Below are 20,148 nucleotides of genomic sequence, written 5' to 3' on the forward strand. Positions count from 1 at the left end.
AAAAAAAAACAACTTTCCAATTTGAGAATCAAAGCTCACATGCACAGCAAAGAGCCAATCATTGTACAACAGGTCACCAGTCTATCATATGTTCCATTGACAGAGTTTACAAATAAAAAGTTTAAAAAACTAAAGGAAGAGCAAAAAAAATTTTTGTTCCAAACAGCAACAAAACCAATAACCCACAACAAGCATTAGAGAGGTGGCTCCCTTACTTCTACAACATGACCAACAGCCTCAAAGAGATCGGTGAGTTTGGTGAAGCCATAATCCGCCACGCGACACTGCCTGCCAAAGTGGTGGTGGTAGGCAGGGATGAACTTGTTGAAGGGCATGCGGCACTGGGGGTTGTGCCTCAGCAGGTCGACCACCTCCAGAGAGAACTGCTTGGTGCGCTCAACCTCCTCAGCAGTCTGGTCTGTACACAAAAAAAGGACATGGCCACATATACTACCACATATTTTATCCTGAGTATTAGAAAATACATAGAACAAAATGTTCAGATTCCTTCACTTTCCAAGGATTAATGTGTTGATCATAAATGAACAGGTTTGACTAAAGATTCATATGGGTGTAAGGTACAATCCTGATAACTGCCAGATGAATCACGTTTATTGCAGCCACTAATCTCATACACTTTGTTTCCACAAATATTATATGGAGCACATTAACACCATTCACATTAATGTACATGCTGAATAAGCCCAGTTGAGTGTAGTTTAAGGTGAGTCGGCACCATAACAATCCGTTTGAAACATCAAAAAAACGTACTTTTACTTTTCCCTTTGGCCCTTTGTGAAGCCCAAACCACCCACAACCTCTCTCCAGTCATCATAATCCTGGGTCAGTCTTAAGCTGTTTTGTTTTTTAATTAACAGTTTTTCAGCACTTTCAATACAAATCATATAAAGTGCTGAAGAATAGAGTTCCTAGAGAGTAACATACATAGAAATGAAGGAGGTGATATGAGGACAATATAATGTTTGACAAGAAAGGAGCAAGCCACATCAGAGCACCCGCAAACGATCCTGGATCTCAGTCTCTCTACACCTGTCTCCAGAAACATCTGGTCCACCTCAGCTGTACAGCTACACCATGGAACCAAGTGTTCATTCTTCCTCTTTTCCTTTTCCATTGTTGGTTCCAGGTTAAGGCTTCCCTTGAGATCCTAGTTTCAGACTTGTGTAGAGAGTACCCAGTCCATCTCCACTGCCTCAAAAGATTTTGTCCTGTAAAAGCTAATTGTTTAATTCTTAGCAACAGCTTCTGGCTGCTGATTATGTCTGGCCAGTTGACTTTAAGAACTCTCCTTGGGTTCTGTGATTCCATAACCACTTAATATCCCCTGTCATCATGCCAATCTAAGAAGCACCAAAGACCCCAATAAAAATCGCAATTTTCAGTTTCGGACAATCCTAGCCAATTGTTGTCTACTGAAAAATTCCTCCTTGATTGATAAACCTCTGTCATTGTAAGGGCAAAAACCTGGATAACATCCAAGTTGATCCACCTTTTCCACACATCAAAGGAATTTGTTTTAGTAGAGGTTTATAGCAACTGCACAAGGCAGACCTGCCACTCTATGAAACCTCAAAATCAGGATCTCAGGGAGAAAAAATCGGGATTTGGTGAAAAAAATCAGGATCAACAGCAAATCACCAAGGTGACTGTCAAAAATGACTTAAAATTTGTTCAGGGGTGTCCATAAATAATGCATAAATTCCTTGGTCTATATCCTCTGAGAGTCTTTCTTTGTTTGCGCGTGAGTGTGTGTGTGCGTGTGTGTGTGTGTGCGTGCGTACATGCGAGTTATCGTTATTTTATATAAATCCTGAAGCATCGCGTCAAGCACTCCTTCCTAGTCCAGGTGTCTATAACCCAACCCCCCCCCCCCCCCCCCCCCACCAATAAGTCCCGAATACATGAACTTAAGTTGACCCCATCAACGGACGGTCCCCGACACGCAGAACTCACACGGCGATGATAGGTCACGTGACGCGAATGCGCGATTCAAACAATTTTACTAACGGGTCCGACTAACTGCGCGTTCACACCAAACACTCGGATGAGCGACAGTCGTTCTACTTCTAGAATAACGACAGCGGCCGACCGACCAAATGTACCAACAAATCTCTTATCCCTCATGTGTTCAGACTAAAGCAACAACAACGGCCGTATGTTTGTCTTGTCAGCGCAGTTACATGTAGTTGATTAAGGGTTAGAAAGACTGTGGCTCGTCCGAGTGTTTGATGTGAACGCGCAGTTACCAGACCTCGGACAAGGCTTGTTTTGAAAGTAACAGCGGAACTACGAACATTATCGATTATTAAATGTCCCAAATTGTAACAGTTACCAGGCTATCATCGGAAAATTCTGAGTGCGGGCAAAGATCACACACAACTTGGGCCGAGTCAACTACTAGATGCGGCATCGATATTTCGGGAAATAGTGCTTCGAGTTCCTACTGACAAAAAGTTCAACGGGTGCTTCCCGCGATAAAGGAGAAGGCAGAGCAAGTTTTTAGAAAAATCCAGCACAACAGCAGACTGGGACAAAAAATCGGGATACACGCGATCGAAATCGGGAAAATCGGGATGCTTTAGATTTGGGGCAAAAAAATCGGGATATCCCGACTAAATCGGGATGAGTGGCAGGTCTGCATAAGGTCATATGAGCGCCAAGGGGAGGATGTCAACAGAGAAGTCCTTACAGGGAATCAGGCTTACTCTGCTCACCTCTCTTGCTTCAACAGCACAAAGTCTGCTTTGACTATCAAGGCACCCTGGAAATAGCGGGTCACAAGAGTGTGACAAACATACAAAAGAAGTAGAGAGAAAATGACGATAGGATTAGAAAAGAAAAAGCAGCAGTTCCCTGTTGCAGTTCACGAAGTTATGAGCATGACATTGATGAATCAGCCCATTAACAATTACAATTCTACTGTGCATAAGATCATGGTTAAAGTCCCCCTTTTGGGAATGGCCTAAAGACACTTCAGTCAGTAGCACCGCCCCGGGGTCATATCAAAAGAAGTTGTAATCTGAGGGCCATATCCTCTCCATTCAATGGAATTCCTTTCCTATCCCTCACAATTCTAAACCAGGTTTGAGATAATTAAAATAGTGGCAACAAATTTTAAAAACAAGTAAAAAGATGGAAATTACACCACAGTGCCCATCAATGACCCACTCACAAAAGAAAGCCGTTGGAGTTACATCAATTCAGATTACGCAACATGACAAAAATGCACAGCTTCAACTTACCCCTTCTTGGCAGGGCCAATAAAGTGTGACTGCTCTCCTCAATCACCTGAAAATAAAATTATTGAGGTGTAATTTGCTGTAAGATTGAGGACTGTCACATTTTGAGAGGAACAAGCTAGGATAATAGTAACACTGACAAAAAGCAGGCCCAATCCACAAATATAACCCACCAAGCACTAGTTTGAAATTTAAAAATATCCAGGGAAAATTACAATGTACTTTCGAATGTTAAAAGCTTTACACAAAGACTAGAGCTGGATCCTTCTAAAATTTTGGTGAATAGCGAGAATGAACTGCTCGCTCCAAGTGAGTCGTGAGCAGGCTTGAGGCTTGCACCCTGTGACATCACATACATTTTCCCCTTATGCCAACAGCCAACAGTGCTGGCTAATGGGTTCGGGGCATTCTTGACAGAATGGATCCACTGCTCTGCGATACACACGCCAAAGTCTCTCCCAAAACTCGGGAGCTGAGTTAAAATTTGTCATTAACATTTTTCTTTTTTTTTCTTGGGGGGGTATAATGACGCCCTTTTTATACGCTTTATTTGCGCGTACGCACACACACACACGTTATATATCAGTAATGCAGAGTATCAAAATAAAGCACAAGTCAATTAGATAAGAGTGCAGCAAATGCAGGACAAACAAGCGAAATAAAAATATACAATGTATCGCATTGTCCTGTTCAAAAACAAAATCATGTCCACGTTGGCTGGTTTTAAAGATCCTCTTCTGGCCGAGATGAGCTCACCCGCTTTCGAATAGAGCCTCTCAGTGGGGACTGACGAGGCTAGAACAGCAGGAATGTCCTTGGCAATGCGATTGAGCCGTGGTGACGAAATCCCGTTTGCTCCCCACCAAGTCAGAGTGTTCGAGTCTCGTGGCATCATGTCACTCTCCAGGTAGCGGCGGATTTCCATCTCCACTCCTGCTACTCTGGGCACAGCGGTTTGTTCACCTTTGACCACTTGATCAAACCGCCTAGAGCTTCGATGCTTTTTAAGAAGGTGGGGAAGCTGTTGCTTCTTCTTCTCTTGCTGTTGTTTGTCCTGGCGGCTGTATGACTTGAGCATCTCAAAGGTACTGTTCCAGCGAATTTCCACATCCTGTTTTAGCTTCCTCGGTGTCATATTTTTAGTTTTGTGGGCTTCTTTGAGTGAGTTACTTGCGTTAACGCTGTGGTGGAAAAATGAAACAATGTCTTTCACCTTGTTTTTAGCTGTGAACATATCACCAGTCTTTCTGATGGATTCCTTGACAACGAGGTTGAGGGTGTGTGCAAAACATGGCCGATGTCGACATTTCAGCATCTCAACCGCGAGCTTCGTGTCGGCTGCGTTGTCCGTGACAACGGTAATCACTTTGTCCTTTATTCCCCAAGCTGTAAAAATTTCTAAGACCTTCGCAGCAATGTTTTCAGAAGTGTGAGTTGTCTCCAGTAACACAGTGTTCAGGACTCTTGATGTCAGCTTCCAGTCAGGGGAGACAAAATGCACGGCCACTGTCATGTAGGACTCAGTTTTTCGTGACGTCCAGCAGTCTGTGGTGACAGTGAAGTGGTTCACTCCATCCATCTGTCTCCTCAGCTGCTCCCTTTCTGCTTGATATTTTGTAGGTTGCAGTTGAGTTGACAAGGTTTTTCTTGAGACGATCTCTTAACAAGGATCCAGCTTGTTCCCCAGTTGTCGAAACGCTGTATTTTCTACCACTGAAAGAGGTTGTAGGTTGACTGTAACCAGATCCAGCACACAGTTGTCTAGTTCTTCTTTGTGACTCTCTATGGTGTCGAACAGAGTTGGTTGTGTAGACCTACTTGGACTAGCTGAGGGCGCACAACTCAAAGAGTAGTCAAAGAAGAAGCCGCAGCTGGAACACTTGTAGTCGATGAGTTTTCACTCACTTCCTCAAATTGAGCAATCGAACAATGTGGAAAGGATGTTTTTTCCTCAAATGCCTGAGCAGATTTGCTGTTGATCTTCCCGAGAAGGCTTACTCACATTTGCATACATCACAAACAGAAATCTTGGCACCGCCAACACCGCCACTCTTCTGTGTTATCAATTTCCAAACTCGACTTGGCTCGGCAGGCATTTCCTTAGCAATAAGTTCTTACAAAGAGTAAATTACAACAACAAACAACAAATGCAGGTTTGTTCCAAAGCAGATAGTAAATGGACAATGTAGTGCAATCAGCCAATTAAACTTTATGCAACAACGCAACAAAAAGAATTAATATGCAAATTTCCAGAGAGACATAAAGACCTCAGTAGAGTAACAATGGATAGTAAAGCTTATTACATTTTAACAAAAAAGATTCAGATTCATAGTAGAGAATCTTTGCTGCAACCCTGAATCACTGAATCGCACTGAGTTGCTCAAGTGAGTTGAGAGTTGATTCCCGGAAATGGGAGTTGTGAGCAGAGAACGGAATCGATACTTGGATCCAGCTCTAACAAAGACTACTACTTTTTAAATATCTGTATACTTGAGAGGATTTGGAAGAACTAGATATAGAACAGGATAATGTAGTTTTGAGAGCATCTGAGCAAAAGAATGAATGGAAAACCATGATCACGGATGTCTGTCGCAGATGTGGCTCTTGATCTTATTACATTACTTTTTATGTGGAGAAAATGACTAATAAAGAAACCAGTTAAGTAATCTGTGAATCGAAAAGTAATTTCAGACTCACAATGAGTGTGGTGGTCGGTATGTCCATTAGCACATCTTCCATGAAAGCCACACCATAATGAGGTAGAAATAAAGGCTTGCCCATCACACGTTCTGGGGAAAAAAGCAACATATCTGTTTAAGAACTGATGGGAGAAATATCCTCAGCTTAAAGAGCAGCAACATTGTTGTACATAAGTTTTAAACTGCGTTAAAGAGACTAATTGGTGCGATACCCAAATCAACGCAATTTAGACCATTTAAGAAGAAAGCTGCTTCGACCCTGCCTGTCAAAAGTAGACTTCTTGGGACTAGGTAATATTACTTTTGACAGAGGAGAAGAGTTCAGCAACCATAGTACATTATTTTAGTCTATTTTTCAAATTACATTTTCCCTTTAATTCATTTTTTTAAACACTTTCCCTACCGCATGCGGCTCGCGGTTGTGGCCTTGCTTGACCGAGAACCACAACATACGACTCGAGTGGCTTGCTATCTATTCCAATCCAGTAATGAAAAGACACGAAAATCTCAGCCGATCCATGTTTTCGAAATAATAGAATAGACTTCCAGTTCACGGATAATAATTTTAGCACTTTTTTCTGTCCTTTTCGAAACGTAAAACTGAAAAGAAAAGTGCTCCCCTAACTTCACTGTATGTCTCATATTTTCACTTCTATAATACGTACACATACATAACTTTCATCTTTTCTTACCATTACTTGAGGCAACCTACCTGTGAAGTTTGAATGATGCTGTCGTACTTTTTTAGATATGACCTTTCAAAGCTGGGAGAGTGTTGATTTCATAAGACACCTCCGATATTGCATAATCACTTTTAGAAACCCCAAATTAATATAATTGGAATACATTTTCAATATTGTATCACCATTCGATAGATTATTTTTTAACCTTCAGTTCGGTGTGCCATATGATACGGTTTGTGTGTGTTTCGTGATGTTTTAGCATTTTCCTTTGGTGGGGTAGGGGCGTAAAAATAGGTCCGGGAAAAGCCCTGGGCCAGTGGTGGATTTTGGCCAGGTAGGAAAAGAGTTAATGGCTGGCGTAAAAACAGCAATAACATTCTGCTCTGTGATGCTACATGTCTACATCCTCATCAGCAGTTTATATAATTTAGGAAGCATGCCGCTTCAACCCTCCTGTTGAGTCCAACCTAAGATTAGTGGGAAACAGCATCCCAGCAAAAATATTGAGGTACTCAAAATAAATTTCACTACACCAGAAACGGACCTATATCTTTTGCAAATAAAGCAATAAAGCTCACCTATAACACCAAAGGTGCCACTCAACATTCCGAGTCCTTCAGTAATAAGAATATCAATTTTGTTTTAGTAGGCTTTACGGCGCTTGCAACTGCATAAGGTCATATGAGCGCCAGAAGATTAGGTTTTACAAGAGAGTAACAAACATAAAAAAGGAGGGGAGATAAGGATGATAGATGTTTGATAGGAAAGAAGGAGCAAACCACATCAGAGCACCCGCCAACCACCCATGTAGTTAATTGGACAGGGAAGAGTTCAAGCGAACAATAAACCCTTAATGTATAAATAACTTTACTAAAAAATATCAGTCTTCAGCAAAGTTCAAGGGTTCTAGCCGTTTCTTAGACGAGAAGAAGCAAATCGACGCCAAAAATGTAAATTTAGTGCAGGACTTAAGACTTACTAATGGCATCCTCCAACCACCTGTGAGAACACACAACCACCCCACCCCCTCCCCCAGCTCTCACTCACCATATGCTTGCGGGAAGTCGTCCAGCATCATCTGCTTAGCCGGCTGAGCTTTGACCACCTTGATGATGTCCGTGGTGAAGCGCTTGAGCTGAGCCCGGGGGCTCAGGGTGATGGCCTTTCGGTCCCCTGTGCCCAGGATCTGCAAAAAGGTGGTTGGGACATTCATGATTGTGACTGATTGATTGTAAATCCCCCCCCTGTGGTAGTTGACAAAATTCAAAACTTTTTATTTTCAGTTACAGATACACCCATTGATAAACAGCTCAACCAGCTTTAACAGCCACCTGTCCAAGACAATCACCTGTACAAACAACCATTTCCTATGTCTTACCTTGTATTTTTTTATATTATAAGGACACTGTCCAACCTGTCTAAGACAACCACTTTTCTCCTCTAAAAAGGGTGGCGGCCTTAGACAATTTCAACTACATTACTTCCTTTCAAATCAGGAAAAAGGCAGGACAACAAAATAAAATTGAAAAAGAACTACAGTAAATAAGTGTCCTCTAATCACACATCTCTAAAACGAAACAAAAACAAAGAATGGTCTGACCGACCTGTATAGCATGGGGAATGGCCTCAAACAGCTCCTGTAGTTTGGTATAACCATAGTCGGCCACGCGGCACTGTCGGCCAAAGTAGTGGTGATAGGCTGGGATGAACTTTGACACAGGCATGCTGCAGGTGGTCTGCTGACGAAGTAGCTCCATCACCTCACGGCTGATCTTGCCCAGCTCCTGCCAAGAGCTGCCCTTCATCATATCTGCCATAAAAGCAAAGACAAATCAAAACCCATGTCACCCAGTTCGCTTCAATCAGCATAACAGTTGTCATCTCAGTCTTAAAACACTGCCTAAGAAAGTAAACATGATTTCATCAAAACTAATGCAAATTATTTTCTACCCAATAAAAATTTTCATTCAATTTGATGCACTGTAACATTGCTTTCCTCGTACATAATACATAATAGAAAAGAAAAAAAAAAAGATGACCTCCAGGAAACGGTTCCTTCTGTTTAAAATTTGACAACATAGAAGTTTCAACAAAATCCTTTTAGACAACAATTTTTTCAGCAACTTATGCCTCATTTTAACAAATTTTCCAGAATTTAAAGGGAAAAAAAGAGAAACAAATGATGAAATCTTGACAACCCAGAGTAATTATCAAACACCATACCATAAAACTGATCTCGATTTTCCTGGAACTGAATGACCTTGACCCCAGCCTTCGACACTGTGATTTCCACTCCAGGCACACAACTGATGACATGCTCTAGGGGGATTCCTCCTTCCTTAGCGACTAGCAGAGGCTGGAACTCTGCGCTGTAACATGCTGGGAAACTGCAACAAACCAGGAAAAGAACATCTTTAAAAATAAAATAAAAAGTAAGTTGTTTAGGTTACATGCTAAGGGTAATGGCATGCATCCTAGGGTAGCAGTAATTCCATGAAAGCAGAAAAGCAGGACGTGTTGGAAGACAGATGCTATGAGCATCTTTCATCAAAACAAAGAGCAAACTGTTGATCCAATCCACAGCTATCAGCTTGATCTACACAGAGTAAACAAACAGCCTCAGTGATGTCACCTAATCAAACACGGATTAATAGAACTTTATTTTTAGTCAGTACCATCCCATCATCATGCAAATATATGAAATGTACATATGTGATGTATACATATTATGAAGTACACAAAATACATTATCACGTCACAATGAGACCCTTTCTTTAACTCACTCAATCCCATGACCAAGATTTCACGGTCAGCTCGTGGGCTGCATTCAACCCCACGACCAAGATAACTAGGTTCGATAGTTTTGTTCCGTATACTAGTTATTTAATTTCGGAAAACGGCCTCAAGTTTTAAATAAGATCAATTTATTATAGAGGGGTGCTGGAATTTTGTTTCTACTGTCATTGTACCCGGAGATATCGCGCTTCATATGATGTAACTTTCGTCATATTTATTAACACTGATCAGTTGACCATGTCTCGCAATTGATTCTCTCTGCCTTTCTCGCACAAACATGTTTTTATTCATGAAAGTATTTAAGAGTCTTTATTAAACATGACATACAATATATAAATCTAGACACAAGCATATTTGAATATCAATGCACGCTTGATCTTGCCCATTCGGCCATGAAAAAAATAATAAGGCACCCAACATGCCAAATTTGTACAACACCCAAAAGCAAAACTACTAAAGCAACATACTTCAAATTTAGTATGTCCAAAGATTCTATTTAGACTGCAATTTGTGCCAAATTTCAAAGCAATAAGATGATATTCATGGTTACTAATTGGGCCCTTACATAAGTGCCAAAATGACCAGTTCTGGGTACAATTTCGGGAAAAACTCACAGGATTGAGCAAGTTAAAACACTACACACCGTGTTTGTTTTTTGTTTTCCCGCTCAGTTCATTTCCCACAAGCTGTTTAAAATCGGGACTTGAGCATTCAGAGTCAAGTGTTCCATGGAAATAGTATTTAACACTACATGAATTCCTCTTTAAGTAATGAAAATCATGAATTTTAAGATGTGCACAAATAAAACCTGATATACTGTATGTTTTACACAGGCAGAAAGTCGTTACAGTGAAATAATCACCTCATTGTCCAATACAGACAGCACCTAACAATGAACCTTTTCTTAGCAAAAAATGTATAATGTTTGCCACGATAAGATAAGAAAAAAGGTCCCAAAATTCCAAATGAAAACCATCAAAGGGCCCGTACCTCATGAGAGGGATGTACCCATTGTGCGAGAGTAGCAGAGAGTGCAGCTGAGGGGAGAAATGTTTCCGTAAGACGCGCACACTCGGCAGCATGCAGGAGTTGATAGCTTCAGCGTAGTGGACGCTGCCCTCCGCGCAATGGATGGTGCACACTGGCTGCTCAATCACTTCAGGGACCTGAGCAAACACACAAATACACTGGGTCACACAACTGTTCACAGATTGGAATAGTGCAAACTATTATCCATTTTATATCAAAGAGAAGCACATCAACACAATAATGGTCACACAACGCAAGGAAAAAGTAGGACAGAGACAGAAACAACAGAAGGCTGGTTAACCCTATCCGTATGCCCTGGGGTCATTTTGTACCCTCGGGGTTGTATTCACATTTTAAAATACTTCTAATACAAAGATACCTTTGAAACTTTCAGTATTTCTCAAAAAATCATTTTGACACACTGCTATGCAAAGCGTACGAATCGGATTAACGAGTAAATTTCCTCTTTGAAAAGTGATGGCACAGAGTTCCCCACGTCATATGGATACGATAGTAAAACACGATGTACAAATAGGGTTAAGAAGTACAAGTAGAACCTACATGCGGTTCCCTCCAATCACCTGCACCCTAATCTCAGATGTAGACAAAGATGGCCACACTACAACACAGATGTCAGATGTAAACAAAGATAGCCACACTAAAAGGCTGCGACAAGCAAATGAGCAGCTGACATCATATCAAAATGCTTACCTCACTATCCAACGCTTGTACAGGCGTTGGTGAGCGACGAATACCTGGCTGTAACTTGACCCAACGCCCTGCACCACCAGTTTCCTGAATGTGGATTGTGTCCCGCATTTTGTAGATGTCTGACACACTCACAGTCTTGTGGAACCTAAAAAAAAAAACAGTGGATCATTGAAAAGAAAAGAAAACAAAAAAGATATGAGAAAAGAAAAGAAAGGAAAAGAAAAGAGAAGAAAAGAAAAAAAAAAGAAGAGAAATAGGAATAACAAAGAAAAAAAAGAAGAGAAATAGGAATAACAAAGAAAAAAAAGAAGAGAAATAGGAATAACAAAGAAAAAAAAGAAGAGAAATAGGAATAACAAAGGAAAAAAAAAAGAGAAATAGGAATAACAAAGAAAAAAAAAAGAGAAATAGGAATAACAAAGAAAAAAAAGAAGAGAAGATAAAACAATATACTGTCAATCATCATCAGCAATACAAAGGCCTGTCGAGGTTCAGTTACTGCCCTTACCCCTGTTCTGTTTACCTTATATACCAGCGACTAAAGAAACCATTTTATCAAGATACCCTTGATTGAGTACGCTGATGATACCCCTGTCCAAACACTTATACAGTAATCAGAAGATCCAGTTCACAAAAGTAAAACAAAATTTTATTGCTTCACCTGAAGATCATCACAATCCGCTAAATGTTTGTTCAGTATTTTGCTTAGACAAAAAGAAAAATTGAAGTTAACACATATCTCTGTCACAAGAAAACCACTTACGTCCAAACTTTGAATTTTTTAAAATTTTAACACCCTCCCAAATCTATATTAATGATGGACCTTTCAGCATCACCAAAATGCAGTTAAATGCTTTGGTGAAGCTTTCCAATTTTCTTGCTTTTCATGGTTACTGATAGGAGCAACAAAAATAAAACTACTTTTTTGTCAGTAACGTGATAGGTACCCATGCAGATTTAAGTAGATTGCTTGCAACATTTACATATTGTGAAACTTGGGGAAAAACATCGGAGAAAAAGGGAGAAAAAAAAACAAAGTTCTGGAAAAAAAGAACAATCGAAACTTTTTTCAAATAATTTTGACAACAATGAGACTCCAAATTTGCAAGAAAATTATAAAGACCTTAACAGACTGTTCGCACCCTCTTATCCTATCCAGCACATAAGTAGTAGTAGTAGTATAGGGTTTTACAGCGCTCGCAACTGCATAAGGTCATATGAGCGCGCGAAACACAAGTTAATTGTTTACTTTCGCAAAAGTTCACTGCACGATTGGTTAACTATTAGACTTTAAAATGCTAAAACATTAAAATTCGGTGTAAATATATTTTCAATTTAAAACAACTCTTATAAATAACCAAAATTTTAAATAGTACGATTTCACTTTACAATTTGCCATAAAGGCCAATGGCCTTCATAAAATTCAATATTCTGCTGGGAACAACGACGGAAAAAATGTCTTGCAATTTCTTGCATTTATAATATTTCCTTCGGATCTCTCCAAAGTCTAGACATTCGGTTAAGATGTGTCTAACGGTAAAATCTGTGTCGCATCCGACACAGAACGGCTTCTCATCTCCTTTTGTAGGAGGTATTTGTGGGTCAGGGCCGTGTGTCCGATGCGCAATCGAGTAAAAATGACTTCGTCTCTTCTGGAGACGTCCGAAGGGTTTCGCTGTTCTAGTTTGGGTTTTATAACATATAGTTTATTGTTTGTCTGTTTTTCCCAGTGGCTCTCCCACAGACTGGAGGTGTATTTTTTTACTTTATTTCTAAAGTCAGTCTGAGGGAGAGTGTTTGTCGTTGATCCCAGCAGAAGGGATGAGGCTTTCTTCGCCAGGTCGTGTACCTGCTCGTTAAATAAAAAGTGCATAGAGGTGAAATATGGAAATTGGTAACTTTTGCTACAAGCAACACATTGACAATATGAACACAGTAATTGCCATTTTCTGCTTACAGCAGCAAGGCAACAGAATGAAATAAGAGAAAGACAAGAAAGACTAACCAATTTGCAACAACCTCCCAAAACCCACTTACCGTTTATCAAAAAGATCAATGAGTCGAGACAGGGCCATCTTGTTGTCCTTAGCCTCCATGAGCAAAGCCACAGTGTCCGCCCTAGGAGGAAAAGAAGAGATAGCAGTTCAATTTAATAATCATCAAATACCAGTATGTCCTTTTTCTTAATTATAGGTGATTTTACACTCCCATCAACACAGTCTACATCATTTAGAAGGTTGGCTTTCGACCTTGCCTGTCAGAGCCAATCCAAGCTGAGAGGGATATTATATCCCAGTACAGGGCTGCCTACCTCAAAGTTTCCATTTCAGGTAGATTCCGGGTCCGTATCAGGTATTTTGGCCCAAAATCAGGTAGTACAAAGACAAAGAAGGAAAAAAAAGATGATCGTTGCCCCATCGAACGCGCTTGTTTTCTGTGATATTGGGTAATTATATTTTGAAAACTTGTTTGTGCATGCACATGCGTGTGTGTATCTGTGAGTGCACATGTGCATGCTCTTGTGTGAGTTTACATATGCGGGGGAGGGGAAGGGGGTGTTTGGGTGTGCACAATTTAAGATGAACAGTGCGTATGAAATGAGGCGAGGCTTTTTAAAAATCATTTATGGACTATCGTTCAAGGCACCTATCATTCAGTATTGAATCTGGAATTGAGTGCAGGGTGACTGCCAAACTGACTTCAAAACCGCTAGCCCATACCAATAGAAACTATATTAAAACATATTTACCGACACTAGCATAGGACACTGATAAGTCCTTTGTGACTTGCATATGTGACTTATTTTTAACTAGTTTTACCCTAAAAAAACAAAATGAATCCTGATCTGTGCCTAAGGAGAAGCAAGCAGAACAACAGCCAAAACCATGTTTGGTTTCAGCAATCACGCATTTTAAAAAGCATGCAAGACAAAACTTATTTATAAAACTTTTATAGTTAGGCTTACGACAGAGTAAAAAGTGAAAATAAAAGAGGGCGTGTACTGAGAGCCGGAGCTGGAAGGACTGAGAACGTGGGATGTAGTGATGCTGAAAACCTGGCAATCAGTGAATCACTGCATCATGGACAGAGTATTGATTTTTTTCAAAATTCTAAATCACAGTACCAGTTTTTAATCAGCAACAAGCCATCATGAAGCATAGGCATCCAACATAGAGCTTCCCGATGATTGAAAAAGGCATGTCCTCATTGCCACTATTCAATTTGTCATCACTGACTAATCCGAGAAATCTGGGAACATCAACCTTGAAGATACAATCATCAAGCCTGAGCTCTAATGTCCCCTCATTTACGAACTCCATTGTCGAATGTCAAAACCACTTCCATTTATCATTTTTATTTTAGCATCAGTTTCTTGCACAGCGGCCTTTTCCTGCTGCCGTAGATGTAGACTTAATTGCGTTAACACCCCCCCCCCCCCCCCCCCCCCCCATTCCAAAGCCCTTTGAATTAACTTTGAGTAGGCTTTCCCAAAAAACCACCGGCCGGTCCCTAACTCATGCCGTACTCACGAACTCCCACAGGTTCAATGACCGGTCACGATGACGGGCCCAACAATCTAGAAATCGTAGGACGCTTCGTTTTCTTTTTCTTCCTTTTTTTTTTGTCATTATAGAGACATCAGTGAGTGTGTAGTATAAGGTTTTACGGCCCTCGCAACTGCTAAGGTCATATGAGCGCGCGAAACACAAGTTGTTCACCTCTGCGAAAGTTCACTTCACGACTGGTAACTAATTTACTTTAAAATGCTAAAAAGTTAAAATATTCAAATTCGGTGTAAATACATTTGTGATCTAAAACAACCTTTAAGTAACATTAAAAATTTTTAATAATATCAGATTCACTTTACAACTCGCCATAAAGGCCAATGGGCTTTATAAAATTTAAAATTCTGCTGGGAACAACGACGGAGAAAATATCCTGCAATTTCTTGCATTTATAATATTTCCTTCGGATCTCTCCAAAGTCTAGACATTCTGTTAAAATGTGTCTAATGGTAAAATCTGTGTCGCATCCGACACAGAACGGTTTCTCCTCTCCCTGTAGGAGGTATTTGTGAGTCAGGGCCGTGTGTCCGATGCGCAATCGAGACATCAGTGAGAATATCGATTTAATTTGTATGACGACACTGGGTTTTTTTGCACTCTGCATGTTACAAATTTTAATTAACTGTAAATCTAACGTTAAACTATCGTCGGACAATTCTGAGTGGTGTCGAAAGCGAAAGCAGATTTTGATTTTTCCGACGGGGTTTCAGTATTACACCTATGCTCCCGACTACCGTCATGGCCGCTTATTCGCGTGAAACGTACTCTCGGATTCGGGAAAGCCGAACCTAATACCACAAATGCGACCAGTAAATTATGAACCCAGTAGCCTTTTCAGCTTTGCTTTCGAGGACTTTGTGCATTTTCTCGGGTCTAAGCCATTTTTTGGGTCAGATTCCCGGGCAATAAATCCCACAGTCCCCCTGCGAAGAATCCTCATTTGGTACAGACCAATTCTCTAGACCAAGACAGATTTTAGAATGTTTTGCTTCGATACCGATTTTCTTTCTACATTCACAATTCTGTTTTCTAGATAAATGAATTAAATGCACAGATTTTCCAGCCGCAGCAAAAACCCGAACATAGACAAAGAAAGAATGAATGAAAGGAAGGAGGAAGATTATCTATCGTGAGTAGACAGATTTTAGCCGATATGCACGTGAAAAACTATTGCCGACCGATCGGCACAGATAGACAATGGTCGAGAGTACGAAATGCGCAATCTGGCAGTTTCTAATAAAACATTGCCGAGAGTTGCCGTAAATATCTGACAAGTTACGGAGGTAAGTGCTGATTCCCCCCCCCACCCCCCCTCCCTCTCTCTCTCTCTCTCTCTTTAAATGCGGAAAGTAACGAAACTTTCGGAATGTACAGATTTCCCCAAAAACAAAGAAGAATGGTAGCAGGGTATAACGCATTTTTTTTTTCTTTTCCGTCTTTGGGTACCCATCGCAAATCCGGTAGTTTTGACACATCAGTATGGCGGTAGAACAGGCCCAAAATAGGTATCTACCAGAAAAATCAGTAGATTTAGGCAGCCCTGCCAGTAGAATGACAGAGATACTCAATAAAAATTTCTACCCACTTTGGAATCATTCTCAGGTCTCCTGCGTGCGACAGTAAAGTGCCTAACCACTACACCACAGATGAAGGGCGGTATGACCTTGAGGAAGACAATTAACCATAGCTAGCAAAGGGGGCAGACTGTCCACCAACCTTCAAAATGTTTCTCATATTTCCTGTTACCATTACGGGTGAGAAACAATCCAGTTTTGTTGTTATAATCAATCCATGGCGGTGAAACAATGTTTTTTCATCTACAACACGGTCCTTTCTGGATTTCTTCTAGTAAGGGCTTGAGGCCCCTTTCTACTCTTCAAGATTATTAGCCCTTACAGCACCAAGCTATTTTTAGCCCTCACTTCCCTCTGGCTCATGTATTACTATTCTCATCTGATCAAGCAGCCAGTATCTAGGCACAAACGTCACACTCAACTGCCTACCTGAGCGCTTCAGCCGGCGATTGCGAGCAGTCACTCTTGAATTGCACATTGATCCTCTTATATCCGATCTTCCTGCGATGGAACTGGGTGATGGCAAATCGAGCATCCTGCTCTGAGGGCAGACGGACAGTGGCAACTGATGTGTTGTCCGCCTGTAGTCGAACCTGGATGCTCAGAATCTGAGGGTTGCAAAGGGGAAGTGGGTTAGTTTTTTTGTTGCTCATTGATATCTTTGATAGTTTGGTCATGCATCCATTGCACCCGAGCTAAGAGTATATTCGTAGCTGTCGCGTGCTTCTGTCAACCGAGCTATGACAATAGTCGTAGTAAAATACCAGTCCACAAAATCAAGTCCGAACCACTTATTCAGGTTTCTATTGCAAAAAATAGGATGCTTGTAGCTTGTAAAAACTTTTGCTAGCTTGTTTTCATACAGTTTTTCGCCAAGTACGAGTTAGTTTTATTGTTTTGTCACCGCAAAAAAGCAAGCACTGAAACCTTCATGGACTAGAAAAAACAGCCACAAAAAACAAGTGCCACTGTTATTTTTGTGTGTGTTAAAATACATGAACCATGTTTTTAGTTTTGTTTTAGGCATAAGCGGCAAAGAAAGTGAAAGTAGATGTAAATCTAGTAGCCCAGGGCAAGATCGACTCTGGGATTGCTTCTTTCAAGTTCAAATGTGGACCAAAGAATCGATCTCGTTCAGACTCAAAGCTTCGAGTCTGCCCAGTCTCGATGCCTCCCGTCTCCTTTTTTTTAGCCTGGTTCCTAGCCTAGACTCAGAGAAATGAGGCAAGAATCTAAATCCCTACCGCACTACTACAGTCCTGTCGTGGGATAGGCCAAGGGCTGTCCTGTCCCACAGTCTAGTTTTTCGCTTCAAAACACCGCACCAGGACAGGACTGATCCATCGTATAAGGCGGCTTCTTTGATGCTGGCCTAGGCGGAGTTAAAAATGCATTTCAAAAATGTATTAAATATTGGCCAAATTTAAGAAATAAGATTTTCGTGATCAGCGACCCAAAATTAGCAAAAATTACATGTGGAGCGCAATTTAAAGCCCGATTACCAAGTTCAATTAATTTTTGTGAGTTTTGTTTACTCATGGGTTTTTTTCACTATTTGAATTTAGCGTGCACTTGGCCTAGATACATGTTGATTCAAGACTGTGTCTTCAAAGTGGACGAATCGAGTTTGCTGTGCTCTGTTGCTTCGTATTAGAAAAAAGAGAAAGAGAAAACAGTATTAGGTCATCCTGTCCCATCGATGTTGTAGCAATTCACAACTGCTCGGGACTAATTAAAAAATTAGACGGCTCCGTCCCAAGACGAACTGTCGTAGACCTAGTGCGGTAGGGGCCTCAGGCAAGAAACAGCCAGTCAGTCATTATCAATTATCTCACGCAACCCCCCCCCCACCCCACCCCACCCCACCTTCCTCTTCCCCTCTATGAGCCTAGGCCTACTTGTCGTGTCTACCGTGTAGCCCAGTACGAAACCACGCTGCACATAGGCAACTGCTACTTTGAATCTTGTTGCCCCACGCCCGCCCATCCCAAATTAAATCATTCACTTCCTTTTCCTCTTTCTTTTGTCTTGAACGTTTGCTTTTGAATTCCACTGCACTTTCATTTTCACTGTACACGTATTCTTTTGTATATCATACAGTGTGTTTTGAGTTGATATCAATGAGTCATGTTGGGACGTCGTTCTCTAGCCTGGAAAACACAGTTGTTTGTATGATTTGTAAAAATGTTTTGGCATACAATAACACAACGTCGACAATAACAAAACATTTGTTATCAAAGCATGTTTTGACATATCAGGAAGCAAAGGATGCAAGTGAGATGGAGCCTGTGTCCCACGTATTGGCAAGAGTGATAGAAGGGAGGCAACCCTATAAGCATACCTACAACACTCAAAACACACACATATACACATACACACACACACACACACCCACACACACACTCACACACACACACACACACACACCCACACCCACACACACACCCACACACAAATGCGTGAAAGTCAACTTGTCTTTGCACGCGCGCAGGCTTAGCCAGCCATGTCTTTCAAACTCGAGACTCAAGGCCCCTGAGTCTAAAAGCTATTTTTAGCCGTGTTCAAGTCATGGCATCTAAACAGCTAGGCCCACTTGAACCAGCTTCCAAACTCGAAAATCGGACTCCATTCTTTTTCAGTTTTGAAATCGAGGCCTCGAGTCTTTTTGCCGCCGATCTTGCCCTAGCCTAAAATCTAGAAAAACAAGGTGATCGGATTGATTTTAGTGTCTTGAAAACTTCAAAGAAAAGCTAGACTGGACCATAGATTGCCCTTGCCCAGAAACGGCAGCCATCTTGAAAATTGGATATACTTTTTTTTCCCCACCATCTCTTCAGTTTTTAACTTTTTTTCAAATTCTGTAACTTGCAAAACGTCACAAATAAATAGGTGCGATCAGCTGGCTATTTTGACTTTTGATACCATACTTAGAAAGTATCCAAAATTGTTCTCAAAGTTGGGGATATGGAATTTGATCTTTAAAAAATATTTACGTCATGAACAAAAATGGTAAAAAAAATTCTTTAAAGCAATATGTTAAAAACTAACCAGCCCACTACAAGCACATACCATTTCTCTAACTACATGCCCAAAAAAAGTCTCTTTGTAGAAAAAAATTTCAAACGTCGGGGGGGGGGGACATATGCAAGCAAAAAGTGGTGAAAAAGAGTGTTTTGAGAAAAACACGGTTTATTTGTTTTTGTTTTAGTAGAGGTTTTTCGGCACTCGCAACAGCAAAAGGTCATTTGAGCGCCAGAAGATTCGAGCTGTTACAAGAGAGTAACAAACATAAAAAAGAAGAAGGGGAGATAAGGACGATAGATGATAAGAAAGAAGAAGCAAACTACACCAGAGCAAAAAGTACACAAGGTAGAAACCAATAAAATTGTATTCTGTTAATGTTAACCTTTCGCCGTCATCGCTAACCCCCGTAGTCGCCGATGTGCGCCGACACGCCCACCTGATTCACCCGTTTGCACTACTTTCGTTTCTACCTTGTCTCGCTCCCTGGGAGGTCGCACGAGATTGCCGAGCTTATAGCGAGAATCTAGAGTGGTTGCCCTTTACTGTCGTGTTTATTTGGTGAAAATCGATGGAAGCACGCGAGAGCGGAGATTTTTTAATTTCGCGCTTTTTAGAGACCTAAATCTAACTTCGTGGACGAAATTTTGCGTCGCTACAGGCACGGTATACGATGGAGGCACTTATAATTGGGATTTAAGTGCCGATATCGTCGACCAAGGGGCTAGATCTAGTGCTAGTACTACAAGTAGTCACTCGGACTAGGACACTCAGTCGTGAGAGATAGAGAGCGAGAACTATAGATTTCT

The 20,148-nt window shown here is 40.9% G+C and overlaps 1 protein-coding gene across 2 annotated transcripts in view; it reads right to left on the bottom strand.

Moving 5' to 3' along the window:
* Positions 1–20,148, bottom strand: part of LOC101856947 (meiosis regulator and mRNA stability factor 1) — a 77,167-nt gene that overhangs the window by 10,313 nt on the left and 46,706 nt on the right. For both annotated transcript variants that reach the window (XM_005112195.3, XM_005112196.3), the window contains exons 14-23: positions 16,748–16,926; positions 13,216–13,296; positions 11,179–11,323; positions 10,429–10,604; positions 8,866–9,029; positions 8,247–8,452; positions 7,690–7,828; positions 5,958–6,049; positions 3,264–3,309; positions 216–418 (exon numbers count right to left, since the gene is read on the bottom strand). In XM_005112195.3, coding sequence (XP_005112252.1) covers positions 216–418; positions 3,264–3,309; positions 5,958–6,049; positions 7,690–7,828; positions 8,247–8,452; positions 8,866–9,029; positions 10,429–10,604; positions 11,179–11,323; positions 13,216–13,296; positions 16,748–16,926 — 1,431 coding nt within the window. The remainder of the gene's footprint in view (positions 1–215; positions 419–3,263; positions 3,310–5,957; positions 6,050–7,689; positions 7,829–8,246; positions 8,453–8,865; positions 9,030–10,428; positions 10,605–11,178; positions 11,324–13,215; positions 13,297–16,747; positions 16,927–20,148) is intronic.

This window comes from Aplysia californica, unplaced genomic scaffold (assembly GCF_000002075.1).
Source record: "Aplysia californica isolate F4 #8 unplaced genomic scaffold, AplCal3.0 scaffold01206, whole genome shotgun sequence".
Classification (NCBI taxonomy): domain Eukaryota; kingdom Metazoa; phylum Mollusca; class Gastropoda; order Aplysiida; family Aplysiidae; genus Aplysia; species Aplysia californica.